The sequence below is a fragment of the Carassius carassius genome, chromosome 12, assembly GCF_963082965.1.
Source record: "Carassius carassius chromosome 12, fCarCar2.1, whole genome shotgun sequence".
NCBI classification, from domain to species: Eukaryota; Metazoa; Chordata; class Actinopteri; order Cypriniformes; family Cyprinidae; genus Carassius; species Carassius carassius.
In genome coordinates this window covers 21214315-21230820 of record NC_081766.1, presented here as the reverse complement: position 1 = coordinate 21230820, position 16506 = coordinate 21214315, and the positions used below count along the sequence as shown (strand labels likewise).

At 38.8% G+C, this 16506-nt stretch overlaps 2 protein-coding genes and 1 pseudogene across 2 annotated transcripts in view; all 3 read right to left on the bottom strand.

The window, feature by feature from the left end:
- Positions 1-16506, bottom strand: part of LOC132155091 (5'-3' exoribonuclease 1-like) — a 77479-nt gene that overhangs the window by 53464 nt on the left and 7509 nt on the right. The window lies entirely within an intron of this gene.
- On the bottom strand, positions 757-6019 carry LOC132155092 (rhodopsin kinase grk7a-like). Its single transcript, XM_059563880.1, has 4 exons — positions 5254-6019; positions 4671-5108; positions 1858-2138; positions 757-1557 (listed from the first exon to the last, which is right to left on the bottom strand). Exons 1-4 carry the CDS (start codon positions 5848-5850, stop codon positions 1224-1226), a joined length of 1650 nt encoding a protein of 549 aa, XP_059419863.1. The 5' UTR covers positions 5851-6019; the 3' UTR covers positions 757-1223.
- The window catches only part of LOC132155094 (F-box only protein 36-like), a 34548-nt pseudogene continuing 27418 nt past the window's right edge, over positions 9377-16506 (bottom strand).

Below are 16506 nucleotides of genomic sequence, written 5' to 3'. Positions count from 1 at the left end.
GAAGGCTTTCTTCATTTGTAGCCTACATCTTAAACACTGTCATGATGGGATATGATAACAAAACACAAAGTGAACTACCTTTAAATGCTAAACAACCAAGCTCTGGTTTTATAATCTTTCAGAGCTGCTAATATATATTGATTTATTAATTCATATTTATATGTACATATTTATACACAACATTTGTTTAAAAATCTAGGCGAGGAATCAGAAAAGCCTTGCTGACAAAGATATTAAGCATGGAGGTCATGTGTTACCTACTGGTGTGAGACTTTCTACAACAGAGATCATTAGAGCTCTGTTGAACAATCACACCATTCATTCAAATGCACTTTGTTAGCATGAAGATGTTTACCTGTGTCACAAGCAGGCCCAAATGGAATCTGTTCAGATTTCTTCAGAATTGGAACATTTTTGCATCCTTCACAATAATTTTTTTACATATTTTCACAAATTTCGCCACCTGATGGACTAGTCTTTCCCTGCCTATGGCTTGAGATGCTGGGATAGCCTCAAGTAACCATGCAACCTTAGGATAAACGGTTTGGAAAATAGACTGGTAGATAGATGGAATTTGTCTGATTTATTTTTGCTTTCAGCTACCCGTTAGCTTGTAGTACATTCCACAGAATTCTGAATTCTATAAAATGATAAAGAACTCTGCAGATTCCGTCAGGGCCTGACCTTCTTAAAGTCTTACAACGAATATGTGTACAGATGCCAATTGTGCACTAGTACACCGTGAATTAATCCACAAATAAACTGTGATTTGGCAAGGCAGTAGATGTTTGAAATGCAAGCCGCTGCTTCTTGGGAATTGCTTCCGATTACATTTAGTTGCTATTGTTACATCGAAAACTTAAAGTGTCTTTAGGTGGCCTTTAGTCCTCTACTCTTCTAGCATCTTCTCAATAAGGAATAGTACATTTACTTGCACCCCCTGTTGTATAGGAGGCTGACTACTTCACGAGACATAAAGGAACTGCGGAGAAGAAGTTCCCTGACTGGTCCAAAGCGTATTCCACCTCATCATGGATGGTCCATAGTGTTTCTCAGACCACGTGGCTGTGCAAATGAAGTAAAAAGAGTCTCCTTCTATACTACAATGGACTAACATCCCATCTCTTTTCAGTCAAGGTCCACTCTTCTTCAACACATAGCACAGCGATGCCACTGAATGCCTTTGCTGGTGAATTCTGGCCTGGGTGGCTGGATTGGTCCTCTCACAGAAGTGTGCAAGTGCCCGATTTCTTATCATCATCGAAACCACCACATGATTCTTTCCGATTGGGGTCGCTGAGCTCATCAAAGAGTCCAGTGTCAATCATCTCCTTTTGCCAGGCAATGGACACAGCACCTGTGCTAAACTCCTTGAAGAACTTTTCATCCTTTGCATCAAACTCAATACCCTTGATTTCAGAGAACTCAGCAATGTCACCGGTATCCTTTGCGTAGACAACATTGGGTTTGGGCACCCAGGGTGGATCGATAAGGCCGGCCTCTAAACGAGCAAAGTTGATGGACTTGAACCATTCATGCTTTCTGGGATCATCACTCCTGTGAATATAGCAAGTAACAATTATACACCCTGGCAATGTGCAAAAAGCCTTTCACAATATTGCCACTATCTGGATCAAGACAATCAAGAATTTTGGCCATATAGGTTTTTATTCCCCAAGAGACCTAGAAAATAATCTTTGCCAAAGCATACACATTTGATACAACAGCTAACTTGAATACTAATAAAGAATATTGTGGTATATTGTGGAATATTGTTTCATACTGGGTAGGGTCCACATATCCTGCTTTAACACGTCCGATCACACTGATTCAGGAGGTTAAGAGGGATAGACTTACTTGCAGCCAAGACGTTCATCAATCTTCTTCTTGAGGAACTGCTTGATGATGTCTATGGTGGGGGCATCAAAGTTCTTGTGCTCAAACTTAGGTTCCTCGTTAATGATGCGCCTTTGTACCTCCTCCTTCTCCACCTTTTCCTTCTTGGCTTCAGGACCTTTGAATGGGGTGTAGCCAGCTACCATTTCATAGATACTGCAGCCAAGGGCCCACCAGTCAACTGATGTCCTGTATGGGATTTCAGTAAGGATTTCAGGTGCCATATATGCACCTGTTCCAGCCTGTGAAAAGAGAACCAAAGGGTTTGAGGGACACATCATAATTTCTTGTGGGAAATTGATTTAATAAGATGCAAAACCACCCCTCTATATGAAACTCTGATGATTTAAGGAGTATATCTGTTTGTCACAGGTGTTTATCAAGGTGACAGTACTAGAGTAGTAAGTATTACCCTATCTATTGCTCATACCTCATTTCCTCTCTTTGCCAAAAAGAAGCTTAATTGTAATCCCCTACTACCTGTCAGGAGTCATGTGCCAAGAATCCACTGTGATGAAGTGGACAGTCTGGTTATATAAAGACATCTTTTCTTAGGCTCAAATGCACAAGTGTACCTTTGTGTACAAAGATGCTTTCATCTGGAGTTACTCATTAATAACTATATGGCAAATCTAACAGCAGAGCTCTTCAATTTAATTGCATGGCTTCAAGACACATCACTATGGGGCTTAAACATATTTTTATGGGATTTAATACATGATAATAGTTAGAACAGCACAACGTAATAACTTAGATGTTCCAGACAAAAGCATTGTCTTTTGGATAAATAATCTATCCTAGTGTAATGCTAAGCAGGAAAAAGTGGAAAACCCTCCAGAAATGCAGAGAACTTTTTATGCACTACTATAAAATGTAGTGATTACATGGGAAAAGAAGCACGGTCATTGTGCCAGACTAACATAATTAGATTACCTAAGTAAGAATGAACTAGACCTTCAGAACACTAAAGCTATATTTTGTGCATATAGTGTGTGTAGTTAGATAAATTAAACTGCTGGGTCGTGGCTTTAAAGTTGTGAAATGTCAAGAAGATTAGGGCTTCAATAACAGTCAATAAAGAGTTCAAGAAAGACAAGAAAATGACAGCAAAGAGCAGTGATAAACACAGAGCCTTCAAACATATAAAATTCATGCTACAAATATAAACTGTAGTGCCTTCCAAGCCTTTGGCTGTCTGATCAGAGACAGATTTGTGTAATTCTACCTAAGAGGATCAGGAGTGTAAAGCCAACCAAACCCCTGGTGGTTCAGCTTGGGTTTCAACCTGCATTGAGGACTCAAGAAGGGCACGGGATAATAAGCTTATAGGTAACTGCAAGAAAGTTGTTTAATTTTGACATTTGACAATATATCAAAAATTAACCAATCATGAAGGATAGCATGGAGTATGCAACCTCATTTTGTCCAGTGTGAGCATTAGAAATATGATATGAAGATATGAATTGCAAAAAAAAAAAAAAGTAGTAAAGTTAAGGAAAAATTTGATGGAGGTTGTATACTCCTTTTGCTATAACTATCATTTACAATCTATCTTTACAAAGGTAACCTGTCATTACAACTTTAGCTTCTAACATTTTAAACCATTTAGTTAAATAACGCCTTCAAATTCTGGGAAAAATGTTACGGCTCGATTAACCTAATTTGTGTTGTGTTGAAATATGAAGTACTTTGAATTCAGTAATGAGCCCTTAACATCTGATTGAGTAATTTAATTGGTCAGATTTTTGTTATCTATGGCATAATTCATTGAATGAGCTTCCAATTTATTGAAGTAACCTGATCTTTGCTTAGTTGGGAGCTAAAGCAGAGTTTCAGTGCAGAGCAGATTATTAAATGAATACTATAAAATAATGATATAATTTAATGAAAATAAATATAATGTATAATATAACTCAATGAACAATCCTCCAAATCACAATTATAAGTGCCCTACCTACAGAAAAGCATAAAGAGACAATGAGCCTAGGGTGCAGGTAAGGACACTGCAGCTAACTGATCCTTGTATCACTTCTTTATGCTTTCTTTGGATATGTTAACTTGTGTAGCTGTACTCAGGTTGATATACCACGCTAACACGGCAGTAATCCTGATTTACCATGTAAAAACAAACAATCTAAGGTCTCTACTTACTGAAAATCTCTAAAGTCCTAATGGCATTCAAGGACTGCTAAACATAAACAAAGATTTTAACTAAACCAGTGATCTCAAACTGTGTTCTGAGGACCACTTGTGGTCTGTGATGGCATCCAAGTGTTCTGCAAGTTGATTCACTAATTTAGAAAAATGACTTAACTATAAATTCAATTAATTTACTAATTAATGAATAGGCTGGTTGTGTTCAGTTATGATAAATTGTTTCAGTTTTCTAAGGATGTAGCTCAAAGGTATGTGCCAGTGTACATAAGTGTTTAGTCCAACTTAGCTAATGAATAGTCCATTTAGGTTTATTAGATAGTAAGTAGTAGTAGTAGTAGTAGTCTAAAATAAGTAATATATATAAATAGTAGTAGTGCTTTTGTCATTTTTAGATTAGTCCAATAGTTTACTTCAATAACTTTGCATAACTATGGATTGGTATTGAACAAAATAGGTAATGTTAGGTAGTGTGTTATTTTGGTTTGATTGATTTAGTTGTTCACCTCCTTTAGTACTTTTAGAAAGACTCTCCATGCTATTTATCTTACACAGGCATACTCAGTTGTTATCTGGTGCCTTTAACAATACTGATCACCGCACAGAATCAATTAACTCACCTTCTGGGTGATGGTCTTTCCAACAGGAACCTCCACAGCGAGACCGAGATCTGAAAGACGACACTGGCCCTGGCTATCTAAGAGCACATTCTCTGGCTTCATGTCACGGTACACGATGTCCATGGTATGCAGGTGAAGGATCCCTGTTGCAATCTGAGCTGTATAATAGATGATCCTATTCATTTCGATACCCTTCTCACCAATGTTATAGATGTGATACTTGAGGTCCCCTCCATTCATCAAGCTCATTGTCAGACAGAGATGGGTCTTAGTGTCGAAAGCATAGGCCAGGCTGACAATGAAAAGGCTGTTGACCTTCTCCAAGATCTTCTTCTCTAGCAGGGCCATTTTCTCACCATGTTTCTTCTTGAGACGCTTCTTGCAGAGCTTCTTGCAGGCATACATCTGGCCGGTGTTCTTAACCTGCACTGCACACACCTGGAAGCGTATATGATTGACTCAGTTACATTTGAGAGATTGGATTTGTATTTAAGAAAAGTATTCATAAATTTTTAACACCTCCTAGTTAAGGAAGACATTTAAAGTGTATGCTAATAGATTGGACTTCACAAAAAGAACCTACCTCTCCGAAACCGCCCTTTCCAAGTGTCCTGAATTCATAAAAGTACTTTTCAGTGATTGGCTGTCTCTCGTACTCTTTCCACTGCAAAAACTTTTCAAATAATTCGCTTGTCTGGTACTCTGTAAACGGCTTGCCTTTTAGGAACTCTTTGGTGGCCTCCTTCACCTGTCCCATCACCTCCTCAAAATCTTTGTCAGTAACCGCCTTGCACTTGGCTGCTACATCTCCAGTCAGGAAGGTGAGGGAGCTCTTGGAGCCATCTTTGCAGAACTTGTTGATGATATTTGTACGGGCCTTGTCTTTGGCAGCGGCCTCTGACAATTCCCAATCTGTCAGATCATCCAGAAAATCTGCAGCAGCGTTACACTCTGGCTCCGCTTGATCCAGGTACTTGCGAAACAACTTCTTTCCAATAGGCTGCTTTTCGCAGAGGGAATCAAAGTCCTTTTCCAGACATGACCTGACTGCCACACATTGGTCTGTCTTGGGTAGAGAGAGACTTCGGCGACGTTTCTTCATTTCCTTGTCATCACCCCCTTGGGCTTTTAGGTAGGCCGTGTTGGCCACCAAGTTATCGAGTCCCCCCATGTCACACATTTTGGCGGCTGTGTCGGGTTAGTTGCCCCAGAGAAATAGAAAGCTCTGGAAGCTCTGCGTTATCAGGCTAGAAGATGCTACTCCCAGCTCTCAGTCCTTTGTGTGCGACTCGCTTCGAAGCCAAGGTGCAGATGAGCTACTAAGACACGCGAGACCAAGACACACTGTAACCCAGTAATTACTCATTTAGAATTAAATACCTCCAAGGGATTTTCACTTAAGTATATTTGTGTGGTCTATACTCAGCCTCTATTCAAGGAAAGGAACTTATAAGAGGGTTCTCCCAGTAAGAAGCTTTAGGGCTGACTATATTTAGGCAAATGTAGAGCTGTAGTAAATGGATGGCCATCGGGCTCTTTTGTCTAAACATAAATAGTGATACGATGAGAGGAGCAAAAATGTGGGAGCTAACAGCTCAGCATGGAGTGTACAAAACGCTGAGGCTAGCAGGACACACTAAAACATTCTCCTGTTGTTTATAGGCCAATGGTTAATGTGCTATTGCTACACCAAATACCAAAGAAAAGAGGCTAATATCCATCTGCTGACACAATCAATCAAATGATTTTGAAACCGTTTACTTACTGATTTGAAGTTTCTATTTTTAATTTAGCATAATCATTTTCATCAAATATACCTTTTTATCTTTCAAAACAATTCATTCAGAATGATCTGCTCTAAGAATCTACTGAGTCAAAAAGTGTGCCAATATGTTCCTGCCACAATTTAGCCTGAGCTATCACACGTTGGCTCTGTGTCAGATAACTGCACAAAGTTAGGCAAAACTATAATTATGTGGGGCTTTTCAATCCTACTTAAAATAAAAAAGCAAGTTTTTGTTTATTAGTGAGCATGTCATTCCATTTATGCAGGAATACAGGTAATAATAAATCAGCACAATATAAATGCATCTCATGATGTTGTGATTTACTTTGAATGCAAGTAAAAGGTAATCTTGTGTCACAAATTCTTCAGAATTATATGACATCATGCCATCATCAAATATGAATCATTATTTGTCCACAGTCTATCCATCTCTTGATTTTTGTTGAAGTCTATAGTGGTCTTGCCAGGTAAGTTCAGGTCATAATGTTTTCTTGTTAAAATTATGGTTGTAAGTTCAGATATCTTACCTTGATGGGTTGCACTCTGCTGCACTGGCTTCATTCCTAGCGTGCCAGTCTCCCTTAGACCTGCTTTAATGAGCATTACCTTTCACATTAAGTCCTACATTGTAAATACTAAGATCACTCACACTAGCCCAGGTGAATGTTTAAAAATATTTAATTTCACAAACAGTTCTTCACATTATATCCCACATGATTTATTTTAAAAAGCTCAGATCTTAAAAAAAAAACAAACAAACAAAAAAAACAAGATAAAGTCTACACAAAAAAAAAAATATATACAAACAAAATGAAAATTCTAACAGTCTCACAGATTAAGATGGACCATATTTGGTTTCTGTATCTAAATTGGTGCGCATGAGTCTAAGCTAATTCAGTCCGCTAAAACTAAGCTAATATGAGTTAATCCATAACAAAAGTGTCTTATGATTCTAAAACAGAGTGGGAGGAGGGGGTCTCACTCACGTCCACAGCACTCCCTGATAGCACACATACATCACGTCACAGAGATGTCTATTTCACATCTGCATTTATTGGACAACTTTGCAAGATATATTTTTTAGGCTTATCTGCAATAAATTTATTGGACGATTCCTATTAGATGTCAAATAGAATGTATGTAAAACTGATATTTTTGTTTGTCTGTCAGATGTTTGTACACCGCAGATGCTTTCCAGATGAAACATCTTGCAGACATATGTGTGCTATCTGGGATGATTAGTTAAAACTGCTCAAGCAAACTTTCAAGGTCATATTAACATCAGCCAACCATAAGCAGTTATTAATAGTTTAGAAGATGTATCTGTGGCTGAAAATATAATTGTTTGTACACAATATGAAAATGCAAAATCAATTGTATGTTTACAAAGAAGCAGACAAATGTATTTAATGAATAGACATGTACCTGTACCCACTGTCAAATGGTAATTCTGCACATAATATATGCTTTTCTCTCTATATCTGACACAGCTAGACAGTCATCACTGTCCTTCACAGCAGTAGGATCGCCTTGTCTCACCTGGAGATCACCTCCTCTTACAAGAGTGGATTAAAAAGGTGGTGGAGGTAGAGAACAGACTAACAATCCCCCATCTGCTTTTAACCCAGAGACACAAAGTACTGAACAGATCAGCTGGTCACTCGCACAAATGGCAAAATACAACAGGAACAGGTTTTTGTTCAGCATTTATATACTAATGCATATACCTTCACGTAGAGTTGATCAGGTTGTTGATTGTGGCCTGTGGAATGTTGGTCCACTCCTCTTCAGTGGCTGTGAGAAGTTGCTGGATATTGGTAGGAACTGGAACACGCTGTCGTATACACCGGTGTAGAGCATCCCAAACATGCTCAATGGGTGACATGTCCAGTGAGTATGCTGGCAATGCAAGAACTGGTTGTTTTCAGCTTCCAGGAATTGTGTACAGATCCTTGCAACATGGGGCTGTGCATTATCATGCTGCAACATGAAGTGATGGTCGTGGATGAATGGCACAACAATGGGCCTCAGGATCTCAGCATCAATAAAATTCACTTTTGTGCGTTGTCCATAACATACACCTGCCCATACCATAACCCCACCGCTACAATGGGCCACTCAATCCACAAAGTTGACATCAGCAAACAGCTCACCCATACGACGCCATACACTCTGTCTGCCATATGCCCTGTACTGTGAAAACCAGGATCCATCCGTGAAGAGAACACCTCTCCAAAGTGCCAGACGCCATCGAATGAGAATATTTGCCCACTCAAGCTGGTTACAAGGACGAACTGCAGTCAGGTCGAGACCCTGATGAGGATGACGAGCATGCAGATGAGCTTCCCTGAGACAGTTTCTACAGAAATCCTTTGGTTATGCAAACCGACTGTTGCAGTAGCTGTCCGGGTCACTGTTAAAAAAAACCTGTCAAATTTACGGTAAAATACCGGCAGCTGTGGTTGCCAGGAATATGCCGTAAAAAAATGTGGAATCTGTAAAAGACAATACGGTATACAGGTTTTGTAACCCTAAATTTTACAGTAGACAACGTATTTTTTTACCAAAATCATGGTAATCAATTAAACAGTAATTTTATGTAAAAAAATGCAACTTTCCAAAGCTTTTTACGGATATTTTAAGTAAAACCAAAGTTATAATATAATAATATATCCATGCCTTCCTTGCATTGGCAAGGAAGGCAATTTACATTTGTGTTTAGTCAGATGTTCTATGTTCCCCTGTAGTGTAGTAAATAAACATCCATATGTATTCACACCTGCTCACAGGACGAGGTCACTTTAACTTTCCGGTTTTGTTACATGCTCTGGGAGCAATGTATCAGTAGTAAAATAATTTTTCATGGCCAGAGAAATAATTTTACTTAGAGTCATCAATAAATGACTAACACGGTCCACCCTGCGGATGAACAAATCATTTTATTGTACTATTAATGCTATAATGCTACAAGTAATTCCTGAAGATGAATGTAGTTAATAATAACCTGTTATGATTAATTATGTACATCTCACTTTGAGCTAATTTGTTACAGAGGGTTCTGATGCAGGCCCTGGTTGTGCCACACTGTCGCTATGATGAGGCAGGTAAAGAGACCAGTGACAATGAAAGCTCCAAAGTGGACAAATGCTTTTACAATCTCCAAAAGCCTATAGTTATCAGCTACATTGGAGCTAGTGAACCCTGAAAAAAAGACAAAAAAGCCACATAAAAATAATGGAGTTATATGATATCAAAAAAATCAGACAGGCTTTTTATGACAGCAATGAGTACAGGAGTGGATGATCAAGTTGTATTCAAGAAAACTTTAGAAATCTCACAAGTACAAATTTTGCAGTTAAGTGTGAGAAAACTAGAAATCCATTCACCTGTTTGAAGCACAAAAGCCAAATCCATCCGATCACTGTTGTTAGTCATTTTTTAATCCATCACGTGCTACTGGAACTTGATTAATAAATCATAATCAGAATCATCTTAGAATCTCCTTCTTCCTCAGCTTGTTAGGAGCCAAAAATGCCCCCCCCCCCCCCCCCACACACACATGGTGTTTTCCTGCACAATGTCACACAACAGTAATCTACTGAGCATATGAGTGATGTATTTCAACCACATGACCTTAAATAACTCAAGTCTTATTATTTCAAGCATACTCTTATTTAAAATTATCAAGGAGAGCTGAGGTGATAATTTGGCACTTCTCCAAAGGCTGTGATTATTTGAGATATGATTGGTGTTGACAGGTTTAATGACAGCTAAAGCTCATTATGGATTGCCATGGTTATATCTCTAATGATTGGAAATTTAATCCTTTACCATCTTTGGTTATCAACAGCTCCTTTGAATCTCATTCAGTTACTGTTACCTACCCTCATAAAATACATTTTGTAGTTGTCTATCGACCCCCAAGAAGACTAGGTAACTTTCAGGATGAATTAGATGTGTTGCTCTCAACCATTCCTGAGGATGGTACTCCCCTAGTTATGCTTGGAGATTTCAACATCCACCTAGATAAACCTCTGTATGCTGATTTCCACACCCTGCTTGCCTCTTTTGATCTCAACTGAGTGTCAACTACTGCTACTCACAAAACATGCAACCAAACTGGACCTTATTTATATGCGACACTGCTCTACTGATCATGTTGTGATTACTCCACTGCAGATGTCGGATCACTTCCTCCTCACTCTTAACCTCAACATGGTCCCTGACACATCACTTACCTCTCCACATGTCATCTTTCGACGTAACCTACGCACACTTTCACCCTCCCAGCTATCTGCAATGGTTTCATCTTCACTTCCTTCCCCTAAACTGTTAAAATGCAGTGCTACTGATACTTTCTGCTCCACTCTTACATCTTGTTTAGACACGGTTTGGCCCTTATCTTCAAGGCCAGCCCGTAACACCCCTTCTGCCCCTTGGTCATCTGATGTTCTACGCGAACATCATTTTAAGCTTAGAGCTGCTGAAAGGGTGTGATGCAAATCCAAAAATACTACTGACCTTAATGTGTATCAGTCACTCCTATCTTCCTTCTCTGCTAATGTCTACACTGCTAAAATGACATACTACCATAACAAAATTAACAATTAATCTAACTCTCGGATGCTTTTTAAAACATTTTCCTCACTTCTTTGTCCTCCTCCTCCCCCTCCTGCTTCATCTCTAATAGCTGATGAATTAGCCACATTTTTCATTAATAAAATTAAAAACATCAGTGCACAATTTTCCACACCACAATCAGTCAAGCTCATCTCACCAGCAAACATACACTCATTTACATCCTTCTCTTCACTCTCTGAGGCAGAAGTCTCCAAACTCATCCTTTCTAATCAGCCTACTACTTGCACGCTTGATCCTATTTCATCTCATCTCCTTCAAGCCATTTCTTCTGCAGTTGTACCTGCACTCACTCACATCATCAACACATCCCTCCACATTGGTGTTTTTCCCTCATTATTTAGACAGGCTCGTATAACTCCACTACTTATGAAACCCACCCTCAACCCATCTTTTAGAGAACTACAGACCAGTTTCCCTTCTTCCTTTCATTGCAAAAACACTTGAACGAGCTGTGTTCAACCAAGTCTCTACATTTCTCACACACAACAACCTCCTTGACAGCAACCAATCTGGCTTCAGAAGTGGACATTCAACTGAGACTGCCTTGCTCTCAGATGTTGAAGCTCTATGAGTGGCAAGAGCGTAATCCAAATCTTCAGTACTTATCCTGCTTGATGTGTCCGCTGCTTTTGACACGGTTAACCACCAGATCCTCCTATCAACCCTACTGGCAAAAGGCATCTCAGGAACCACACTTCAATGGTTTGAGTGTTACCTATCAGATAGGTCCTTCAAAGTATCTTGGAGAGGTGAGGTGTCCAAGTCACAACATCTAACTACTGGAGTGCCTCAGGGCTCAGTTCTTGGACCACTTCTCTGCTCTGTCTACATGGCATCATTAGGTTCTGTCATTCAGAAACATGGCTTTTCATACCCCTGCTATGCTGATGACACTCAACTCTACCTCTCATTCCATCCTGATGATCCCACGGTAGCTATTTGCATCTCAGCTTGTCTAACAGACATTTCTTGCTGGATGAAACCTTCAGCTCAACCTTGCCAAGACAGAACTGCTTGTGATTCCAGCAAACCCATCGTTTCATCACAATTTCACCATCAAGTTAGGCACATCAACCATAACTCCTTCAAAAACAGCTAGAAGCCTTGGAGTTATGATTGATGATCAGCTGACTTTCTCAGACCACATTGCTAAAACTGTCCGATCCTGCAGATTTGCTTTATTCAACATCAAGAAGATGAAGCCCTTTCTTTCGGAAACTCCTTGTTCAAGCTCTTGTTCTGTCCAGGCTGGACTATTGCAATGCCCTCTTGGCAAGTCTTCCAGCCAATTCTATCAAACCTTTACAATTAATTCAGAACGCGGCAGCAAGATTCATTTGTAATGAGCCAAAAAGAATACATGTCACACCTCTGTTTATCAATTTGCACTGGCTTCCAATAGCTGTCCGTATAAAATTCAAGGCATTGATGTTTGCCTACAAAACTACCACTGGCTCTGCACCCATTTACCTAAATTTGTTACTTCAGACTTATGTGTCCTCTAGAAGCTTGCATTCTGCAACTGAACGTCGCTTGATTGTGCCATCCCAAAGAAGCACAAGGTCACTTTTACGGACTTTTTAATTAAATGTTCCCTCCTGGTGGAATGACCTCCCCAACTCAATCCGGACAGCTGAGTCCTTAGCCATCTTCAAGAATCGGCTTAAAACACATCTCTTCCATCTTTATTTGACCCTCTAACTTTAACACTCACTATTCTAATTCTATTCTTTAAAAAAATCTAATTACCTTTCTAATCTTTTTATATTCTATTTTCTTTTCATTAATTATGCAATTGTATGTGTGTGTGTGTGTATGTGTAAAGACCTCTAGCACTAGCTTGCTCTTTTCTTTTTTTATTCTATCTGTTTTCTTTATATTATATTATTTAAAATCCCATGCTAGGTGTACTGTGTTGCCCTAACTGAGACTTTTTATAGCACTTATATATCATTGCTCTTTTTGTTGTTTTTGATTGCTTCCACTGTCCTCATCTGTAAGTCGCTTTGGATAAAAGCGTCTGCTAAATGAATAAATGTATATGTATATATATATATATATATATATATATATATATATATATATATATATATATATATATATATATATATATATATGCCCCTAAAGGATTAGGGACACCTGTTCAATTTCTCATTAATGCAATTATCTAATCAACCAATCACATGGCAGTTGCTTCAATGCATTTAGGGGTGTGGTCCTGGTCAAGACAATCTCCTGAACTCCAAACTGAATGTCAGAATGGGAAAGAAAGGTGGTTTAAGCAATTTTGAGCGTGGCATGGTTGTTGGTGCCAGACGGGGCGGTCTGAGTATTTCACAATCTGCTCAGTTACTGTGATTTTCATGCACAAGCATTTCTAGGGTTTACAAAGAATGGTATGAAAAGGAAAAAACATCTGTGACACCCTGTACGTGTAGTCAGAGGAAAAATTTGTTTTATTTTCCCATGTGTTTGATTATTTAATTTCCGTTTATTACATTGTTTGCTGTTATTAGGGTTAATGGTGATGCGTAGTAATCTTAGTGGACAGTAGGGGGAGACGCCGTGCTGATTAGGTACTGTGTGATTAAAGGTGAGTCGCAGAGAAGAGGCCATTACAAGAGCGCTCCATGACTAAAAGCAGCAAAACTGTGTCTCTCCTTGTTTATTTAAACAGGTGGGTGAAATCGATCACCAAGGATATAAAACATTAAAGAAAATGTCGATTTCATGTGTATGTGGTTGCAGGAGGGTAATATACATTTCCTGGGTCAAGTTAAGATGTTTAAAAGAGACATTGTTTGTGTTTATTAAAAAGCTGATTCGTTCTCGGGTGTTTTGCGTTAGGACTTGTATTAATATAATACCATCCAAATTGTTAGAGGCTCCAACACACTGAATACCCAAAGTAATGTAATGTTTATTGTGTTTACAGCCTTATAATTGTGTTTGTAGCATGTAAAGTGATGTATTGAGCAATTGCCATACATGTTAAAAATATATATATATATATAATTTTTTAATATTATATACTGTTAATGTTTTGATATGATAATGTTTTAATGATCTTCCTTCTGTTTAAGTATATTTGCTCTATATAGTAATTCAGTTTCAATGTTTATATCGTGTAATCAATGGTTCGCTCAACTTTTTAGTTATACAGTGGCTTATAACATTTTTGCACATACAAGGGATACTGCAATGTATAGTGATGTAAAGGAAGAAGATATATGACAGAAATACAGATTGAGTGTAAGAAAACTTGTACAAGCCTTATGCAACACGTTTATTAGTGTTTGGGTTGAGTCACATGTAAGGTGACATAAGACATTGTGATTAAATTATACAACAAATATATGTAAAATGATACAATCTTTGAATTGTTATTATAAATCATTACAAGAGCGACTCCATGACTAAAAGCAGCAAAACTGTGTCTCTCCTTGTTTATTTAAACAGAAAACTTACTGCAGCACCTCCAGTCAGACGGCGGGTGTGCTACAGATTTTGGGGGCTAGTCCGGGATCTAGCGCCACCTGCTGGTACGCGGATCCAATGCAAATGAACCAAAGGACGGCTGAGTGACGGGTGATCGGCGTAAGGACCACAAAGGGCAGCTCGAGAGCAGCAGGAGAACCAAGGTTCGGCAGTGAAAATGTTTCCTGGCTGGGGATGAGCATTGCAGCGTGGTGATTTGATAATCCAGAAACGTAATGTCAGATCTGCTTTGCATGACACTGAGTCACTTACACCACCACAACAACCTACACTTACCACACACACGCAGACACAACAGATGGAATATAACCAATTGGTAAATAGCTATGAAGAGTTAGGGTGAAAACTAGCACAATAAAAAATTGATGCCAACCCTATTAAATCAGAATCTCCCCAAATTAGTTGTAGCTTGCCTGTGAATGTAGCTGGTGAAGCGAGTGGTGGAAAAAGGGAAAGTATGATTTCCCTCCGTGATCTTCAGCTACTGCCGTTCCAACACAGGGAGTTCAAAATTCAGGGGGGGCAGATTGGTGACAGTACCTCTGATATAAGCTACACAAGTGTAACCAAGCAAATAGATGAAGGACTAGCAGCTAACCACAGTGAAAATGATATCATCAGAGGTGTCTTGAGAGTCATTAAGCCAGGGAACTTTAAGGACATGTTAGTGAACAAGGAGGGACTGACAATCCTAGAGTTAAAGAGTTTCCTACAGTCACATTTGAATGTAGCTCTGAGCTCTTCCAGGAGTTAATGTGCAATAAACAGAATGACAACGAGACTCCTCAACAATTCCTGTATAGATTGATTGGCCTGAAACAGAAACTAATTTTCCTGTCTAAGCAAGCTGTCACAGACCTGGAGTATGACGAACAGACGATTCAAAATGTGTTTCTGAGAACAATTTATCAGGCCATGGCTGCTAAGTACAACCAGTTTCCCACAGAATTGAAACCTCTGCTTACAAACCGGCTGGTGACAGATGAGGCACTGCGCCAAGTAGGGCTGTCACGATGTTCGATTTTTCACACCACGGTTATCGTGAGGCCATCCTTAAAAATATTTTGGTTTGCAGTAACAGTAATTAAAAAAAAAAAAAAAGGGTCGGTAGGTCAGTCTATATTATTTTTTTCAAGTTTCAATGTAAAAAAAAGTACATTTTTGTGATGGTGATGACGTCGGTATGAATTTAAACAAATTAGCATATCGTGACGTCACTGACTGGGTCTTCAACCCATGCCTTCGGGCGCATCATTGCAAACCTCATTTTGATGCAGGCTATATAGACCACAAACAAATTGAAATCTTTGTCAAAAACATGTTTATTGCATGAATTTCAGGTGAGAAAAAAAATGAGGTACTGTTTTACTTGCATCCAACGCCAATGCAACCTACAAATGAGAGAATGTTTACTTTGCTTTCTTGGGTTGTCACTTTTGTGAAAAAAATCCTGTTTGATTTGAGTGACGAGTGTTCATTGAACAGATTGTAAAATCGATTTTGCATGTCTAAAGTTTTATACGGCAAATAACACCAAATATAGGTAAATCCACGGACAACAGGCATGAGGAATGTAAAGATTCAATATATTGGTAAAGACCAATATTTCTGATGATTTATTGGCGTGAAGTTACGTGCAAAATGACAAACAGGAGTGCAACATTTTCGAAAAACAATAAGCAGAGTGGACTGTCATAATGCAAAACATTTACTGCAGGCTTCAAATCGCATAGGCGATTTTCTTAGGCTATCAAAAAAAATATTTTTTTCGAATATTCGTCGAATTTAAAGTAAAAATCCACATTCGAATGCGCATATGAATTTTAGGTGTGCATTAAGGAAGCTGCCTTATGAGCCCCGGTACGTGTTCCATTCCATCTGGCCGCGCGCACAGCTGTGTCTACACAACTT

What these genes read in the sequence shown, in the direction of transcription:
- LOC132155092 (XM_059563880.1), bottom strand. Translation starts at nt 5,850, where the DNA reads ATGTGTGACATGGGGGGACTCGATAACTTGGTGGCCAACACGGCCTAC. An exon ending in GAAAGGGCGGTTTCGGAGAG is followed by an intron (nt 5,109 to 5,253) that starts GTAGGTTCTTTT and finishes ATACGCTTCCAG; the next exon opens with GTGTGTGCAGTGCAGGTTAA. An exon ending in GATGAACGTCTTGGCTGCAA is followed by an intron (nt 1,558 to 1,857) that starts GTAAGTCTATCC and finishes CTATATTCACAG; the next exon opens with GAGTGATGATCCCAGAAAGC.